The sequence below is a fragment of the Pistacia vera genome, unplaced genomic scaffold (genome assembly GCF_008641045.1).
Source record: "Pistacia vera cultivar Batoury unplaced genomic scaffold, PisVer_v2 Contig1501, whole genome shotgun sequence".
Classification (NCBI taxonomy): domain Eukaryota; kingdom Viridiplantae; phylum Streptophyta; class Magnoliopsida; order Sapindales; family Anacardiaceae; genus Pistacia; species Pistacia vera.
Genome location: NW_022195579.1, coordinates 39,037 through 56,205, shown reverse-complemented (window position 1 = coordinate 56,205; position 17,169 = coordinate 39,037). Strand labels below are relative to the sequence as shown.

General features: G+C 43.2%; 1 protein-coding gene and 1 non-coding gene across 2 annotated transcripts; both read right to left on the bottom strand.

The window, feature by feature from the left end:
* Window positions 1-5,419: 5,419 nt before the first annotated feature.
* LOC116124228 lies at window positions 5,420-6,583 on the bottom strand. The gene is made up of 3 exons (XM_031409928.1): window positions 6,421-6,583; window positions 6,242-6,246; window positions 5,420-6,118 (listed from the first exon to the last, which is right to left on the bottom strand). The coding sequence occupies exons 1-3, from the start codon at window positions 6,581-6,583 to the stop codon at window positions 5,420-5,422; spliced, it is 867 nt and encodes a 288-aa protein (XP_031265788.1).
* A 2,694-nt stretch (window positions 6,584-9,277) lies between these two features.
* Window positions 9,278-9,384, bottom strand: LOC116124231. The gene has a single exon (XR_004127186.1). It is a non-coding gene; the product is annotated as a small nucleolar RNA R71 (small nucleolar RNA).
* Window positions 9,385-17,169: the final 7,785 nt, after the last annotated feature.

Sequence of the window (17,169 nt, the reverse complement as noted above, 5' to 3'; positions counted from 1 at the left end):
TGGTGTTAAAGTGTGGAGGTCTCATTACTTTGAGGCTAATCTTCATCAATCCAAAGCAAAGGAGTAGGTATAATCTCTTTTCCAAGCTTTGTTTTTAAAACCTTTTTCTTGAATCCATTTTTATGCTTTCTTCTCCATTTTCACCACTCTTCATGCATGCATGCTGTTCTTTCAACTGCCTTTGACTTTTGCCCGAAGCAAGTCGCGACGCTAGATTGCTCGTGACGACCGCAAACTTGCGGAAGTACGGTTTTTTCAACGCAGAAGCAACCTTAGAGCCCCCACCAAGTAAGGTTCGTTAACTTGGTCTTTCTCGATCATGTATGTAATGAACTATTTTTACTAACAATGTTCATGTGTAGCACCCATGCCTCCAAAGGTGCCCAGATCACCACGACGAAGGCAGTTTACTGGGGTTGCTCCCAATGGTCCCCCCGCTGAAGGGGTAACATCGGGAGCTCCGGTACGATCTACTGGGGCTCGTAAACCTTCAGTCGATGCTTTGGTCTGACCTACAGACTCTTCCCAGCCTTCAGCTGCTCGCCCGAGGCAGAAGACAACGGCCCAAGGGCCCAAGAAGGAGAGACTAATTTATACCAAAAAGTCAAAGTCTGAACTAGAGGACCTGGGCGTTCAGCCTAGAAGGTCGCAGCCCAGCATTCCCATTGCTCTGGAAGCACCTCGAGTAGGGCAAAACAAGGTTGCGGATCCTGGGAGGAGACGAAGTAAGGAACCAGCAGGCGACATGACTCCTGGCACGGACAAGGACACTCTGGTGCTGGAATCGATGGGACAACTCTCGGATCATCTTCAGCTGGTGGTTTTCACCTTGTTGGAGCGTGGACTCGTAGAAGCGTTCGAGGAGTTTGTGGGCTCCAACCACATGGACCTGATGTCCACATCCATCTAGCACTTAAACAAGGTAAAACGAGCTGTCCTCAGTGAGGACTTTACATTTGTTCTTTTCGATAGGAAACTGACTTGTTATTCTTTTTGTTCACAGGCTCTGCTCTCCATGCAATTGTTCCTACAAAAGGTCCGGCTAGGAGCTGGCGAGGGAGAGGCTGCACTGAGAGAAGAGAACGCGCGACTTAAGCGGGACTTAGAAGCTGCTGAGGCAGAGAAGGAGCTATCCACCGAATCGGCGAACTAGTACCTGAACGAAAGGAACGCTGCTCTTCGCATGATGGATTTTCAGAAAGCCGAGCTAGAGAAACATGGGAAGGAGATAAAGGAGCTCCAGAGGACTGTGGCCAGACCCTCCAAGGAGGTCGACGAGAAAGAGCAAGAGCTCAAAGCGACCTCTCAGCAGCCCTTACGAGCAGAGCGGGAGAGGGGCGAGCTGTGGGAGGCCTCAGAGAAGCAAAGGCAGGAGCTTCAGACTGAACTCCAAGCAAGTCAAAGGCTGACCGAAGAGATGCGGATCCAAGCGACGGAGCTCGAGTCGAAGGCTGTCGAATGGGCAATTGAGTCTATCTATGCCTTGCAGCTGAGGAATCCTGGATTGGATATCTCTGACCTCCCGGAGGAATATCGGGACTATCTTTTGTCCATGGCGTGGCTTGACGATGAAGATGCAGCGGAGGCCGCTTAAGGACCAAATCAGGGGGAGCCTTCGGGTCATGCCCCCGAGGAACCCACAGCTGGCCAGATGGATGGCGATTAGCCTGGGGATGATGAGGTCGCGCCTTTGGGAATTGGGGATGAAGGCCAATGATTGTTTTGTACTTTTGGAATCTTTCCCTGCTCGCTCATGTACTTCCCTTTTGATTAATGAAGAAATACATATCTTTTTCAATCTTTCATGAGTACTTACAATTTCTGTACCTATGTTATACATGAGATTGCATTGTTTATAATAACATTGAGACAAGTCTATGCGAACATAATTTATACACATGGAAAGATAATTACAAAAGAACAAAATTATACACTTGTTTACAAAGATTAAGAAAAAACTTTACAAGGGAAAATTAAGTTCGGAATTACTGGTAATATGGTCGAAGATGTTTAGCATTCCAAGCTCGTGGTACTTCGAAACCATTCAGTCTTTAGAGGTGATAAATCCCCGGTCTTATCACTTTGGCGATGCGGTATGGGCCTTCCTAGTTCAGATCCAAAACTCCCGCACTTGGTTCTCGAGTACAGAGAATAACTTCCTTTAGAACAAGGTCGCCGACCTGGAAGTCTCTTCTTCTGACCTTAGAGTCGAAGAACCTCTTCCCCTGTTGCTGATAGGTTGCTATTCTTGGCTGAGCCTTGCTGCGATGTTCTTCAACTAGATCTAGACTTGTGCGCATGAGCGCTTCATTATTGGCTTCGTTGGACAGGTCCCTCCGAAATGAACCGGTTCCTACCTCTACAGGGATCATTGCTTCGCAACCATATGCTAGCAAAAAGGGAGTTTATGAGGTAGAGGTTCTCAGAGTTGTCATGTATGCCCACAGGACTTCAGAGAGGTCGTCAGCCCAATTTCCCTTGGCTGCGCCAAGTTTGGCCTTCAAAGTGTGCTTGATGGTTTTGTTGACGGCTTCAACTTGACTATTTGCTTGCGGTCTTGCGACTGAGGCAATTTTTTTATGAATACCCAGCTCGTCGCATAACTGCTTAAATTTCTTGTTATCGAATTGTTTTCCGTTATCAGAGATAAGGGTATGAGAAATCCCATATCGACACACAATGTTCTTGAACACGAAGTCCTTGAGCTTTTTGGTGGTGATCGCGGCTAATGGCTCTGCTTCGACCCATTTGGTGAAGTAGTCTACCGCAACCATCTTATACTTAACTCCTCTTTTACCAACTGGCATGGGACCGATAAGATTGATTCCCCACATGGAGAATCGCCAGGGGCTGGTCATGGTTATCAGTTGGTGGGAAGGAGCTCGCGGTATGTTCGCGAACCGTTGGTACTTGTCACACCTCTTAACAAAGTTGTAAGCGTCCTCTTGGATCAGGGGCTAGTAATACCCTTGACGAACAACTTTGTTAGCGAGAGATCGTGCGGCCGTGTGATTGCCGCAGATCCCTTTAGGTATCTCCCTCATGATATAATCTGCTTCCTCATCATTACACATCGGAGGAGAGGGGTGCTGAACCCTCGCTTGTACAGCTGGTCTCCTATTAGAGTGTAACGAGCAGCTCTTGTTCATAGGGTCCTTGCCTCAACCTTGTTGTTGGGCAAAGTCTTGTCTCAGAGATACTAAATGATAGGAGTCATCCAGGAAACTGATTCTGCCATATTCACGACCTGTTTGGTGGAGCTAACACTGAGGGCCTCTATAAACCGAACAGGAATACTTTTTGGTGCATATAAGTCTAGCGACAAGACTGTTTTTGCTAAGGAATCTGCCACAGAATTGCTATCTCTAGGAATTTATGTGATTGTGAAGTGCTTGAACGGCTCGAGCGCGGCCTTAGCCTTCTTCAGATAGCAGATCATATTTTCCTCCTTGGCTTGGTATTCCCCCAAAATCTGGTTGACAACCAGCATGGAGTCGCTATGGATGTTGATCATGGTTGCGCCCATTTCTTTGGCTAATCGCAATCTAGCGAGTAGAGCTTCATACTCAGCCTCATTATTGGTCGCTTTGAACCCGAACCGGAGGATGCCATGAATACGAGTCCCCTCGGGACTTAAGAGAAGAAGACCTGCCCCGACCCTCTTTCTGTTTGATGATCCATTGACGTATAGGATCCAGGTCGAAAGATTCTGAATAGTTTCCTAGTTGACATCGCTGGCTTGTTGCTTGGGTTCTTTTGCCAGATGATATGAGAACTCTAAGATGAAATTGGCAACAGCCTGCCCTTTGATAGCTGCTCTTGATCTGTACTGCAGATCGAACTGACTTAGTTCCATGGCCCATTTAAGCAATTTTCCCAACGCCTCTGACTTTTAGAGGACCTTTCTGAATGGATAATTGGTCATTACATGAACTGTATGGGCATGGAAATAAGGTCACAACTTTCGAGAAGAGATCAGTAGGGCATAAGCCAATTGCTCCATTTCCAGATACCGTATTTTAGAATCTAACAAACGCTTGCTTGCGTAATACACTGGCCATTGAGCCTTGCTTTCTTCTCGGACTAATGCTGCACTAACCGCATATTGGGAGACGGACAAGTACAGGAGGAGAATTTCTTGCGAAAAAGGCTTGGACAGAAGAGGTGGCTTCCCGAGGTGCTCTTTAATGCTCTAGAATGCTTGTTCGCACTCAGGAGTCCATTCGAACTTTTTATTAGCCTTGAGCACATTGAAGAATGGCAAGCAGCGATCTGTTACCCTTGATATGAAGCGACTTAATGCCGCTATTCGCCCATTGAGGATTTGAACCTACTTTTTGCTGGTCGGGCTCTTCATATCAAGGATAGCTTGGATTTTTTCGGGGTTAATCTCGATTCCCCTTCGGTTAACCATATACCCCAAAACGTTTACCGAGGAAACTCCAAAGGAACATTTAAGGGGCTTCATTATGTACTTTTGGAGGATGTCAAACATCTCAGCGAGATGCGCTATGTGATCTGAAGCGACATGCGACTTGACTAGCATGTTATCGACATAGACTTCCATCGACCTCCCGATCTACTCAAAAAAATCCAGTTAACCAACCGCTGGTAAGTTGCACTAGCATTCTTTGGGCCAAAAGGCATAACTCTATAGCAGTACAACCCCTGATCTGTAACAAAGAAGGTATGTTCTTCATCTGGCGCATATATCAGAATTTGATTATATCCTGAGTATGCATCCATAAAACTTAGCAGCTCGTGCCCGGAGGTGGCATCCACGAGCTGATCGATTCTTGGCAGGGGAAAACTGTCCTTTGGGCATGCTTTGTTGAGGTCGGTGAAGTCAACACAGGTTCGTCACTTGCTGTTAGGCTTTTTTACTAGATCTGGGTTAGCAACCCACCTCGGCTAGAGGGCTTCTTGGATGGACCCATTTTGGAGGAGATTATCTACCTCGATTTTCAAGGCAGCATATCGTTTTGGATCCATCGCTCTCATTTTCTAGCAGATCGGTCTGGCTTCACTATCAATGTTCAAGGCATGGCAAATGATGTCCGGGCTGATCCCGACCATGTCGGCATGCGTCCATGCGAACGCATCGATGTTTTCTCTAAGGAAGCTGGTTAGGTCACTGGCGAGCAGAGTGTTGAGGATTGGAAGCGAGCTGGGGGTTGAGATTGCTTCCAATCCTCAACACTCTGCTCCGCTCGCTTTGGTTGACTGACACTTCAGATAAATCCTCAATTGGTCCGCTAGAAGGGCATTCCTGGAAACGGGGGTCCTTGCTATTCTCGGCTGGGCCAGGCTGTGGTTTGATCCGACTAATTTCCATTACCTGTTTGGGAATGCCGCGGGTGATGCCCTTCCCTTTGCACGCCATCTGCACTGCTTTCACATAGCAGTCGCGAGCTACGCGTTACGATCTACTTACTTCCTCTATCTCCGTCGGGGTGGGAAACTTCATCTTGAGATGGTAGATTGAAGTGACTGCTCGAAAGTTCCTTAGTAGAGGTCGCCCCAGGATGCCATTAAAAGCGGACAGGCAATCTATTACCAAGAATTCAGTTATCTTGGTCACCCCATCAGAGTCACCCAGCATGACTGGAAGTGAGATCGTTCCCTTGGGGATCAAGTGATCCCTTCTAAAATCATAGAGGGGGATTGAGGTTGGCTTCAGGTCGGCCTCATCCAATTTCATTTTTTCGAAAGCTAGCTGGAATAGGATGTTCACAATGCTTCCATTATCTACCAACATTCTGTGGACGTTGAAGCACCCTATCTGAGGCGTAATGACGAGAGCATCATCGTTGGGATGATGCAATTGGACTGCGTCTTTTTCGGAGAAGGTGATTTCCTCCTCTTTGTGAACCTTTGGAGGTTGCTGCACCGTGTTCATTACACGGATAGCGTTTTGATGGGCTGTGTGAACATATCTTTCTTGGGCACCTTGCGAGTTTCCCCCAAGATGTGGTCCCCCAAAGATTAACCCCACGCTACAGATACCTTTGCGATCACGACGCTTCTTGCCCTGTTCCTCTCGATTTTTCTCCCTTACAGGAGCAGAGTCATCAATATACTCCTTGAAATGCCCTTGCTTGATTAGATCTTCAATTGCCTGCTTGAGAGCTCGGCACTCATCGATGTGATGCCCATTGTCCTGATGATAATGGCAGTATTTTTTACTGTTTCTAGCTGAAGAGGGACTTTTCATGGGCTCAGGCTCTCCGAGCAGACTGACCTCTTCTGACTTGCCAAGAATTGCCAAGACAGATGCATTCAGTGAAGCATATTGATTCCTGTTGCGATCATGACGAGGAACGAGGGCATAAGACTTCTTGGGCTTAAACCGATGTTTCTTTCCTTTTCGCTGATCATCGCTAGACCATCGACGATCAGCCCTCCTATTTTCCCCCTAACCTGGCACATTGCTCGAACTGCCGAGGTCATGGCGGTGGAGTGCCACCACGGAGTTCTCGATACAGAGATATTTCTCTATAAGACTGTAAAAATAGGTGAGGGAAACATCATCCTTTGATTGCAGCTTCTTCCATAGATCTGTCTGTGGACAAACTCCAGTCATGATGAGAGTCCGAACAGACTCTTCGGGAGTGTGGGCTACTTTATGGAGCTCTCTGTGGAATCTGTCGATGTAAGATTGGAGGGATTCATCCCTCTCTTGCCTTATGTTGCTGAGGTAGCTCAAAGGCATTAAAACTTCATGTTCACCTGGAAGTGTCTTAAGAATATTGAGCTCATTTGATTCCATTAGTTGATTGATCCCGTCGAGAGCGACCTGAACCACCGCTTGGCGTGAGATGTAAGAGTTACTGTCGAGCATCGGCATTTTACCAAATTGGAGACTTGATGAAGTTCCATCTAGTCGTTGAATTCGTACAAATGATCCTGCAGATCTGAATTCCCATCGAATGCCCGCATATCAAACATCCTAAATCTGGACGGGAGAGGGGCGGCCAACACAGCCGCAGAAAAGGGAGACACCCCTGCAGCCTGCCCTCGCTCATTTTGTTGAGCCTTTAACTGATCGATAGCTTTCTGTAGCTCCTCAATCTGAGGCAGTGGAGCTATCTGGGGATTGCTTTCCCCCATGCGAGTTCAACCCTCTCAAGTGTGATTGAGGAAAGTCTGGAGATTGGATTCCTTCTCGCCTCGACCGGTAGTTCTGGCCGCTTTTGACGCATGCTGGTTAGAGTCGTGCGATGGCGATGAATGGCCCGGGGAACTTTCCTGACCTCCTAATAATCCGAGAATTATACTGTTTTTATTAGGCTTTTTAGTCAGATTTTAGATACTTCTTAGTTCATTTTTTCCTGAATTCCTACTTAATTCTTTACATTTTGTGTTTCAGGCCAAAATGGACATTTTGAGCAAATAATGAGTGAATTGGAGTTTCTGGACCCAGAAGTGAGCGGATCTCGGAATTTGAAAGAGTTCTGAAGCAGATGGAAGCACTATGAAGCTTGTTCCTATGGGAAAGCATCGGAGATTGAAGATTAAAGCAAAGAAACAAGCGGAGGGCAATTCTGTAATTTTAGAATTCTTCATGAAGGTTCGCCGCGACAAAGGAAGTGAAACATGAGATTCCAACTTACCTCGTCGCCGCGGCGAAGTCTGCAAATTTTAGGTTTCTTTTAAACACACAGTTTTATTTTAGGAAAGTTTTAGCTTTTTGGGGTGATGTATAAAAGGAATACTTTGCCATTTTGAGAAAGGGAGACGTTTGCTTTTTGAATTAGGTTTACATTTTTGTAGAGAAAGTGAGAAGATTTGAGATTCAACCTTGGGGATTCTTCAACTAGGGGAGATATCTTTTCTTTTCTCTTTATTTCAATATGTTTACTGCTATGTTTACTGTTTTCCCTACTGTCTATGTTGAATTAGTTATGAACTAACCCATTTTGGGTTAGGGTTTTGATGAACTTCGGATTTCTATGGGTTAATGAATTGATTATTGTTATTTCCGTACTCTTTTGCACAGATTGTGTGGTTGTTCTGTTTTTATTGATTTTATTTGATGAATATGATGAGATTGAGAAATGAATCATGTTGAGCTTCTTGGGTAATCACCATTGTAGTATTAAATGCTAGAGATAGATTTGAGAATCAATGAAATCAATCTAGGATTCCATTAGCTTAATGAACTTGGATCTACTATTCTTCAATTTGTTGGGTGCGGAAGTGTAATAGGGAAAAGTAGGAATTCATAGCCTGAGAAGGTATGTTTGACAATTTAGAGAATTCGATTTACAATCCGTGCATGTGAGTGTGGAATTAGCATAGTCCATCGAATCCATCCATAGAGTCCGAATGAAGTCAAAACCCTAATCGTTTGTTAAATTGATATTAGCCTTGCGTTTAAATTCTTGCTTTCATTATTTTAGTTTTTAATGTTTAGTAAGTTTGGTTTTTAGTTTAATTTTTAATCTCCCATTTATCCAAACAATTTTAGTTTCTCCAGCTTGAAAAACACTTAGGAAAGTTAGTGCTTAACAATCAATCCCTGTAGGAATGATACTCACTCATCACTTTATTACTTTGTGTGACTAGTGCACTTGCTATCATTGCATGTTGTAGTAACAACGCATCAAGTTTTTGGCACCGTTGCCGAGGATTGAGTTGTGTGTTAACATTAAATTTTTCTTGTGTTAGCTAGATTGGAGCTTTATTTTTGTTTAATTGTTTGTTAGTTTAAATTTTGTTATTCTTGTTGGTTGGCTTGTGATCTCACTTTTTATCCTTTTCTGTGTAGTTTATGCGAAGAGCAAGACATTAGCCAGTGGTTCCTATTGATCCAGAAATTGAAAGAACCACAAGAAGGCTTAACAGAGAGAGAATAGAACGAGAGGCTATAGATGAACCAGAAGTCATAGTTGTAGAGATGGCAGAGAATAGAACACTAAGGGAATTCTTAGTTCCCACAGTTGAAGGCAGTAGGTCGAGAATTACTAGACCAGCGGTGCAAGCCAACAACTTTGAGATAAAACCGGCAATCATCCAGATGATCAAGCAGTCGATACAGTTTAAGGGAGATTTAAAGGAAGATCCAAATCTGCACATTGCAAATTTTTTGGAGATTTGTGATACTTTCAAGTCAAACGGAGTGTCAGATGATGCCATCAGATTGAGACTATTCCCGTTTTCATTGAAGGATAAAGTTAAGGGATGGTTACTGGCACTACTATCAGGAACGATCACAACATGGAATGATTAAGCACAAAAGTTCCTGACCAAATTCTTTCCTCCAGCAAAGTCGACAAAGCTGAGAAATGATATGACATCGTTTCTACAGGAAGAGTCGGACTCATTGTATGAGGCTTGGGAGAGATACAAAGAATTACTGAGGAGGTGTCCACATCATGGGTTGCCAGTTTGGATGCAAGTCCAAACATTTTATAACGGATTGATGGTGAATCTGCAAACTATGGTGGATGCAGTAGTAGGAGGAGCACTGCAAAATTAGACACCGGAGGAAGCTCACGAGTTGCTTGAAGTTCTGGCAAGCAACAATTATCAAAGACCTAATGAGAGGGTGCAACCGAAGAAATCCATGGATCTTCATGAAGTTGATGCATATACAGCAATTTCAGCCTAATTGATAGCACTTCAGAAACAGTTGGGAAGTATGCAGGTAAATTCCATACAAGCACCTCAACTAACTTGTGAATTTTGTGCAAGTAATCACGTGAGCAGCGAATGTCAAGTAGGGAACACGTTTGCTTCAGCATCTTCATCATCGGAGCAAGTTAACTACTTGGCAGGAAATCAAAGGCAATCGAACAATCCATACTCCAACACACATAATCCTGGTTGGAGGAATCATCCGAACCTGTCTTGGGGCAATCAGAACCAATAGAATCAACAAAATAATCAATGGAACCAAAGAGCATTGCCAAACAACCAAACAGGGGTGAACAATCAACAAAGAGAGCAAAGAGTGACAAAATTGGAGGACATGTTTGGAAAGTTTATGCAAGAGACCACGGGTTTTATAAATGAGACGAGAACAAATTTCAGAAATTAAGGGGTGTCCATTTGGAACTTGGAGGTATAAGTGGGTGAGTTGGCTGATAAGTTAAATGAGAGACCACAAGGCTCACTACCAAGCAACACAGTGACTAACCCACATGAGCAAGCAAATGCAATAACTCTGAGAAGTGGAACAGTTTTAAAAGAGGTGGAAAAATCAAGAGAAGAAGGAAGCCCACCAAAAGAAAAGGGAGATTCCAAGGAGGAAGTTGATGAAGAGATCATTGCCGAAGAGAAACCAACCAGTTCAAGTGAAGATGAACAAAAACGAGAAGAGAGGCAAAGACAAAGGAAAGAGAAATTGCCATTTCCCAAGATATCACCAGAATTGGCACATCACACTCCTCCTATGCCATTTCCTCAGAGACTAAAGAAAAAGAATCAGGATATGCAGTTTTCCAAATTCATTAAAATATTTAGAAAATTGCATATTAACATTCCTTTTGCAGATGCATTGCAACAGATGCCGAGCTACGCGAAATTTCTCAAGGAGATTTTATCAAACAAAAGGAAGTTAGAGGATGAGGAAACAGTGATGCTCACGGAGGACTGCAGTGCCATTCTCCAGAAGAAGTTACCCCCAAAACTCAAAGATCCAGGGAGTTTTACTATTCCTTGCATTATAGGAGACATTACCTTTGATCGAGTTTTATGTGATTTACGTGCTAGCATCAATTTAATGCCTTTTTCTATTTTCAGGAGATTGGGAATTGGTGAAGTGAAGCCAACGACCATGGCTTCGTTTGGTTCAAAATTTGAGGGTTTGGGAAAAGTTTTTTGAAAAAAGTTAAAAAAAAGTTGAATTGGGCGGGTATTACGATGTAGGATTTATAAATTAATAAAATGCCCCTTATGTTTTTTTTTTTACAAAATACCCCATATAATAAAACATTAAAAGTTAACAAAAACACCCCCAACCTACCCTCAAACACCCCCAGCCGGCCACCTCCGCCCAGCCGGCCACCACCACCGGAGGTGGCCGGAGTCGCCTTATCGGTGCATGACCGGCTGGATCAGCCAGTCATGCGCCGATATGGCCTTTTCCGGCCAGATCCACGATGGATCTGACCAGCAAAGGCCAGATCTACGACTAGATCTGGCCGACAACGGCTAGATCTAGCCATATTTGCTCAACGACAGCCAGCAAACGGTCGTCGTTGATGGTCAACGACGACCGTTTGTTGGCCGTCGTGACCGACTGTTACTGCCAAAGATCATGGCCAGATCTTTGGCCTTAGATCTGGCCTTTTTCGGCCAGATCCACTGTGGATCTGGCCGAAAAAGGCTAAATCAGCGCATGACCGGCCAGATTCAGCCGGTAGTGCGCCATCCTATCAGATTCCGGTCATTTTCCGATGGTGGTGGCCGGAATCTGGTAAATGTGGATTGTTGGGGTGTTTTTATAATTTAAAAAAAAATATTTAGGGGTATTTAATTGAATTAACAAATTTAGAGGGTTTAAAATAAATTGAATAATATTGAAAATAGTATTCCCAAAAATGAGAGTTTTTGGGTATTTTACTGTTTAACTTTTTTGGGAATACTAAGAGTATTATTCCCAATCTTGAACCAAACGAAGCCCATGTCATTGCAACTTGCAGATAGATCCATAAAACATCCGAGGGGTATAGTAGAAGATGTGTTAGTGAAGGTGGACAAAGTGATTTTTTCGGCAGATGTTGTTGTTTTGGACATGGAAGAGGATAAGGAAATGCCTCTTATTTTGGGCCGACCATTTCTGGCCACAGGAAGAGCACTCATTGATGTGTAAGAAGGAAAGTTACTGTTAAGGGTTCAAGATGAAACCGTAATGTTCAATGTGTTTGAGTCTATGAAGTTTCCATTCGAGTCGAATTCATGCTTTAGTGTTGATGTGGTGGATAAACTAGTAGCGGAAGCCATTGAAGAGAACACTCCACAACTACCTCTAGAAGCGTGTATTGCTCAATCAAGAACAGTAGAGGTAGATGAGTAGGCAAAGAATGAATGTGCCAGATTGTTGGAAGCACTTCAATCGATTGATGAGAACCAAGATCTTGAATTTGAGGAATTTGATTTTGAAAAAGAGAAGGAAAAGGAAAGAAAGGAAGAACCTCCAAAGCTTGAATTGAAACCTTTACCTTCCCACCTCAAATATGTGTATCTTGGGGAATCGAAAACCTTCCCAATAATCATTAGTTCAAAGTCAAGCAATTTGGAAGAAGAGCAATTGATTCGGGTTTTAAGAGAACATAGATCAGCAATTGGATGGACTATTTTAGATATTAGAGACATCTCTCCATCTTTTTGCATGCATAAGATACTCATGGAGGATGATATCAAGCCTAGAGTTCAACCACATGAAGATTGAATCCTTCGATGAAGTGGTGAGAAAAGAGGTGGTGAAACTTCTAGATGCAGGCATAATTTATCCTATTTCTGATAGTCCATGGTGAACCCAGTACAAGTGGTTCCGAAGAAGGGAGGTATCACAGTGATTAAGAATGAGAGCAATGAATTGATACCAACTAGGACGGTCACGAGCTGGTGAGTGTGCATTGACTACCGAAAATTAAATGAAGCTACACGGAAGGATCATTTTCCACTTCTTTTCATTGATCAAATGTTGGAGAGATTGGCAGGGCATGCTTACTACTATTTCCTGGATGGGTATTCAGGGTACAATCAGATTGCCATTGCTCTTGAGGATCAAGATAAGACGACCTTCACTTGTCCCTATGGCACCTTTGCTTACAGAAAGATGCCCTTTGGGTTATGCAATGCACCAGCCACATTTTAGAGATGCATGATGTCGATCTTTGGTGATATGGTGGATAGGTTTATAGAAGTCTTCATGGATGACTTCTCTGTTTTTGGCTCGTCCTTTGATAATTGCTTATCTAATCTTTCATTTGTTTTGCAGCGATGTCAGGAGACGAACTTGGTGCTCAACTGGGAGAAAATCCACTTCATGGTCCAGGAAGGGATAGTGCTTGGTCATAGAATCTCAAAAGACAGCATAGAAATGGATTGAGCAAAGACGAACGTGATTGAGAAGCTGCCACCACCCTCAAATGTTAAAGCAGTTCGAAGTTTCTTGGGGCATTCGGGGTTTTACAGACGGTTTATCAAGTATTTTTCTAAGATCTTTAAACCCCTTTGCAATTTATTGACTAAAGATGTTGCTTTTGATTTTAATGATGAATGCATACATGCTTTTCAAACTCTAAAGAAATTATTAGTATTTGTACTATTATTGCAGTTCCCGATTGGGGACTACCATTTGAATTGATGTGTGATGCTAGTGATTTTGCACTAGGAGTAGTGTTAGGACAAAGAAAAAATAAAGTTTTGCATGTAATTCAGTATGCTAGCAAAACGCTCACTGATGCACAATTGAATTACACCACCACTGAAAAAGAATTGTTGGCTGTAGTTTTTGCTTTTGATAAATTTCATTCATATTTGCTAGGTGCCAAGGTGATAGTCTTTACGGACCATTCAGTACTCAAGCACCTATTGGCAAAGCAAGAAGCTGCGGCTGATAAGATGGATCCTATTGCTACAAGAGTTTGAGTTGGAGATACGAGATAAGAAGGGGTCGAAAAATGTGGTAGCGGATCATTTGTCAAGGATTGAACGACCAATTCAGGGAAATGAAGAGGAAAACCAAATCAAAGAAACTTTCCCATATGAGAAATTAATGAGAGTGAGGAAGCACCATGGTATGCAGATTTTGCAAACTACCTGTCGTCGAGAGTGCTCCCAATCGGCATGACCTTCCAACAAAAGAGGAAGTTTTTCTCTGATTTGAAGTATTACTTTTGGGAAGAACCATTTCTTTATAGACACTATGATGATCAGATGGTACGGAGGTGTGTCCTGGAAGAGGAAATGAAGAGTATCTTACAACATTGTCACGAAATGGAAATGGGTGGCCATTTTGGAGGAGCTAGGACAGTAGCCAAGGTTCTTCAATCTGGGTTCTATTAGCCAACCCTTTTCAAGGATTCCTTCCGGATGGTTCAGGAATGCGACCAGTGTCAACAGAGCGAGAATATTTCAAAGCGAGATGAGATGCCACTGAACAATATCCTAGTTGTTGAGCTTTTCGATGTATGGGAAATTGACTTCATGGGTCCTTTCCCATATTCTTATGGGAGCATGTACATTTTGGTAGCGGTAGACTATGTATCAAAATGGGTGGAAGCAATTGCATTGCCATCCAATGATGCCCGAGTAGTGGTTAATTTTGTGAGAAAGAACATTTTCTTGAGGTTAGGGTACCACGGGCAATAATTAGTGATGGAGGATCGCACTTTTGCAACAGGCAATTGGATGCACTGTTGGGGAAATATGGGGTGAAACATAGAGTTGTGACACCCTACCATCCACATCAAGTGGAACTGTCAAATGGAGAACAAAAGGGAATCTTAGAGAAGACAGTCAATGCATCAACAAAGGATTGGTCACGGAAGTTGGATGATGCATTATGGGCTTACCGTACTGCATTTAAGACTCCGATTGGTATGTCTCCATTTAGGATGGTCTATGGGAAGGCATGTCACTTGCTGATAGAACTCGAGCATAAGGCATACTGGGCAATCAAGCAGTTAAACATGGACTTACGAGCTGCTGGGGAGGAAAGGATGCTGACTTTGAACGAACTCGATGAATTTCGTCAAGAAGCTTATGAGGATGCTAGGATGCACAAAGAAAAGACCAAGAAGTGGCATGACAAGCATATTAGGAAGAAGAACTTTGAAGTGGGTCAGAAAGTGTTGTTGTTTAATTCTAGACTTAGGCTTTTCCCTGGAAAACTTAAGTCTAGATGGTCCGGACCATTCACGATAAGGAGGATACATGCATCCGGAGCAGTGGAAGTCACACATGAAGAAAAGGGCACTTTCACGGTTAATGGACAGAGGTTGAAGCCGTACATTGATGGGGTGATGAGTTGCAAGTCAGTCGCCATCCGACTAGACATCCCGACATGAGAACTTGAGATAGTCGAGCTTTCCGACTATAAACAAGCACTCATTGGGAGGCAACCCAAGTGTTTTCAATTGTTATATTTTGTTTATTGCTTTGCATTTGTTTTGTTATCTTTTGATTTTCGATGAAGTTTAATTTGTGTACTTTTGGGTGTTTCAGGTGAAGTTTCGAACTAAGGCGAAAAAGGGAAAATGTTCTAGACTTCGCCGGGGAGCAGAAGTTTCTTCGCTGCAGCGAAGAACATTTAACACAAAATGGAAGTCGAAAAGTCCCAGACTTTGCCGCGGCAAAGTATTTTATTCGCCGAGGCGATGTAGCCTCTGTATTTTTCTGCTGCGGCGAAGAATTTGTTTTCACCATGGCGAAGCAACTTGGGCGAATTTTGCTAAGGAAACTTCGCCACGGCGAAGAATTTGTCTTCGCCGCAGCATCGACTGGGTAAAAAAATCTAGGGTTTGAATTGACGAACTTCGTTGAAGTCTGCTTTTTATAAATACCCATGCGATTTTTCATTTTTAACGTAAAAGTTCAAAACACAATTGAGAGCAAAATTTTTCCTACTTCAATCCAGAGTTTTCTTCAGCAAATTCCCATCACTTTTCCTCATTTCTTAACCCTCCCAAACACCAAAACAACTCATTTTAACAACGATTTTCGCGAAAAATTGAGAAAATTTTGGAAACCCTTGGTTTTCAAAAATTTGGGGATATTGCCATCTGAGTCACAATCGATGAAATTGGTGGTAAATACTTCTTGGGATTGGTAAGATTTCGAGTTCTCCAGACTTCTTATTGATCAATTTCGATTTTTAGAGTTGAATCTAGGATTTTGATTGTTGCGTGAGTTGTGGAACTTTTTGTGGTGTTCGTGTTTTGATTGTGATTTAAGAAGTGTAGATCTTGATTGTTGTGGTGTTGAGGAGTTCGGGTTTTGAATTTTGGAGTGTTTTGTGAAGTTTGGAAGAATCATAGTTTGGGGGTCTTGTTGCAGTTTTTGGAAGTTGTGGTGTTTATGCAGGATTGATTGTGGTTGATTGTAGGGTGCTTAGAGTTGAATTATTGAGTTAGATTTGTAGTTTGGGGAAAATGCCGCTCAAAGCACCAGCCAAGGGTAAAGGAAAAGGGAAAAAGGTGGACAATCGGTTTATTAATGACAAGGCTCGGCAACGATATGAAGGAGCAGCCCAAAGGAAGGATAAAGGATTCATTGTCGAGCGTGGATTGACCATTGTCCATGCTAATGAGTGGAGTCAAAGAAGACGTTGGGGGTTGTTTATGAGTCAACCCGAGCATGCGGCCATAGAACCGATAGTGAGAGAGTTTTATGCCAACCTCTTTGACTGTGATAAGGGGTTTGTCTATGTGAGGGGGATTGACGTGCCCTTTGATGCAAAGGCGATAAATAATTTCTTTGAATTGCCTCAAATTTCCCGTGATGAGCATGCAGAATTCAAGACAAAACAATTTGAGGATGATGTGATACTTTCAATCATAACAAAACCGGATACCACTTGGGAGGTTTCCAAGAAAGGAAAGAAGACTATCAAGGGAACCAATCTGACTCTGATGGCTCGGTTGTGGCAATATTTTGCGAGTGCGAGGATGATACTGGAGACGCATTATAGCACAGTGACTTATGAAAAGGCATTGCTTCTCCATTCCATTACCACAGGAAATAAAATAGATGTGGGAAACATTATTCTGAAGAGTATCAAGAATGTAACTCAACCAGGGCGAGGCAGTTTCCCATTCCCATAGCTCATTACAGCGCTGTGCATTAAAGCAGGAGTCGAGAAGACTAATAATGAACCACTGATCCATGCTGCCCCAGTCCTCGACACCAACTACTATCAGAATCATCTTGCGCAGCAACCTAGTGAGCAGCCCAGAGCCGAGACAAAACGACAACAAACCATACAAGGCACTGCTACATCATCTAGTTCCACAGCCACTATGAAGGAGATGATGCAGCAGATGTTGGGTAAGATGAAGAGGATGGAATACAATCAATCATGGATTGCAGATCAGACCCGGATGATCTATAATTTGCAACAAAGCTGCTGCGATAAGCTTGAAATTGATACTTCAACATTCCAATGGGAAGACTAGGATTCAGAGGAGTGGATAGCCTCTGACACAAAAGAGGACG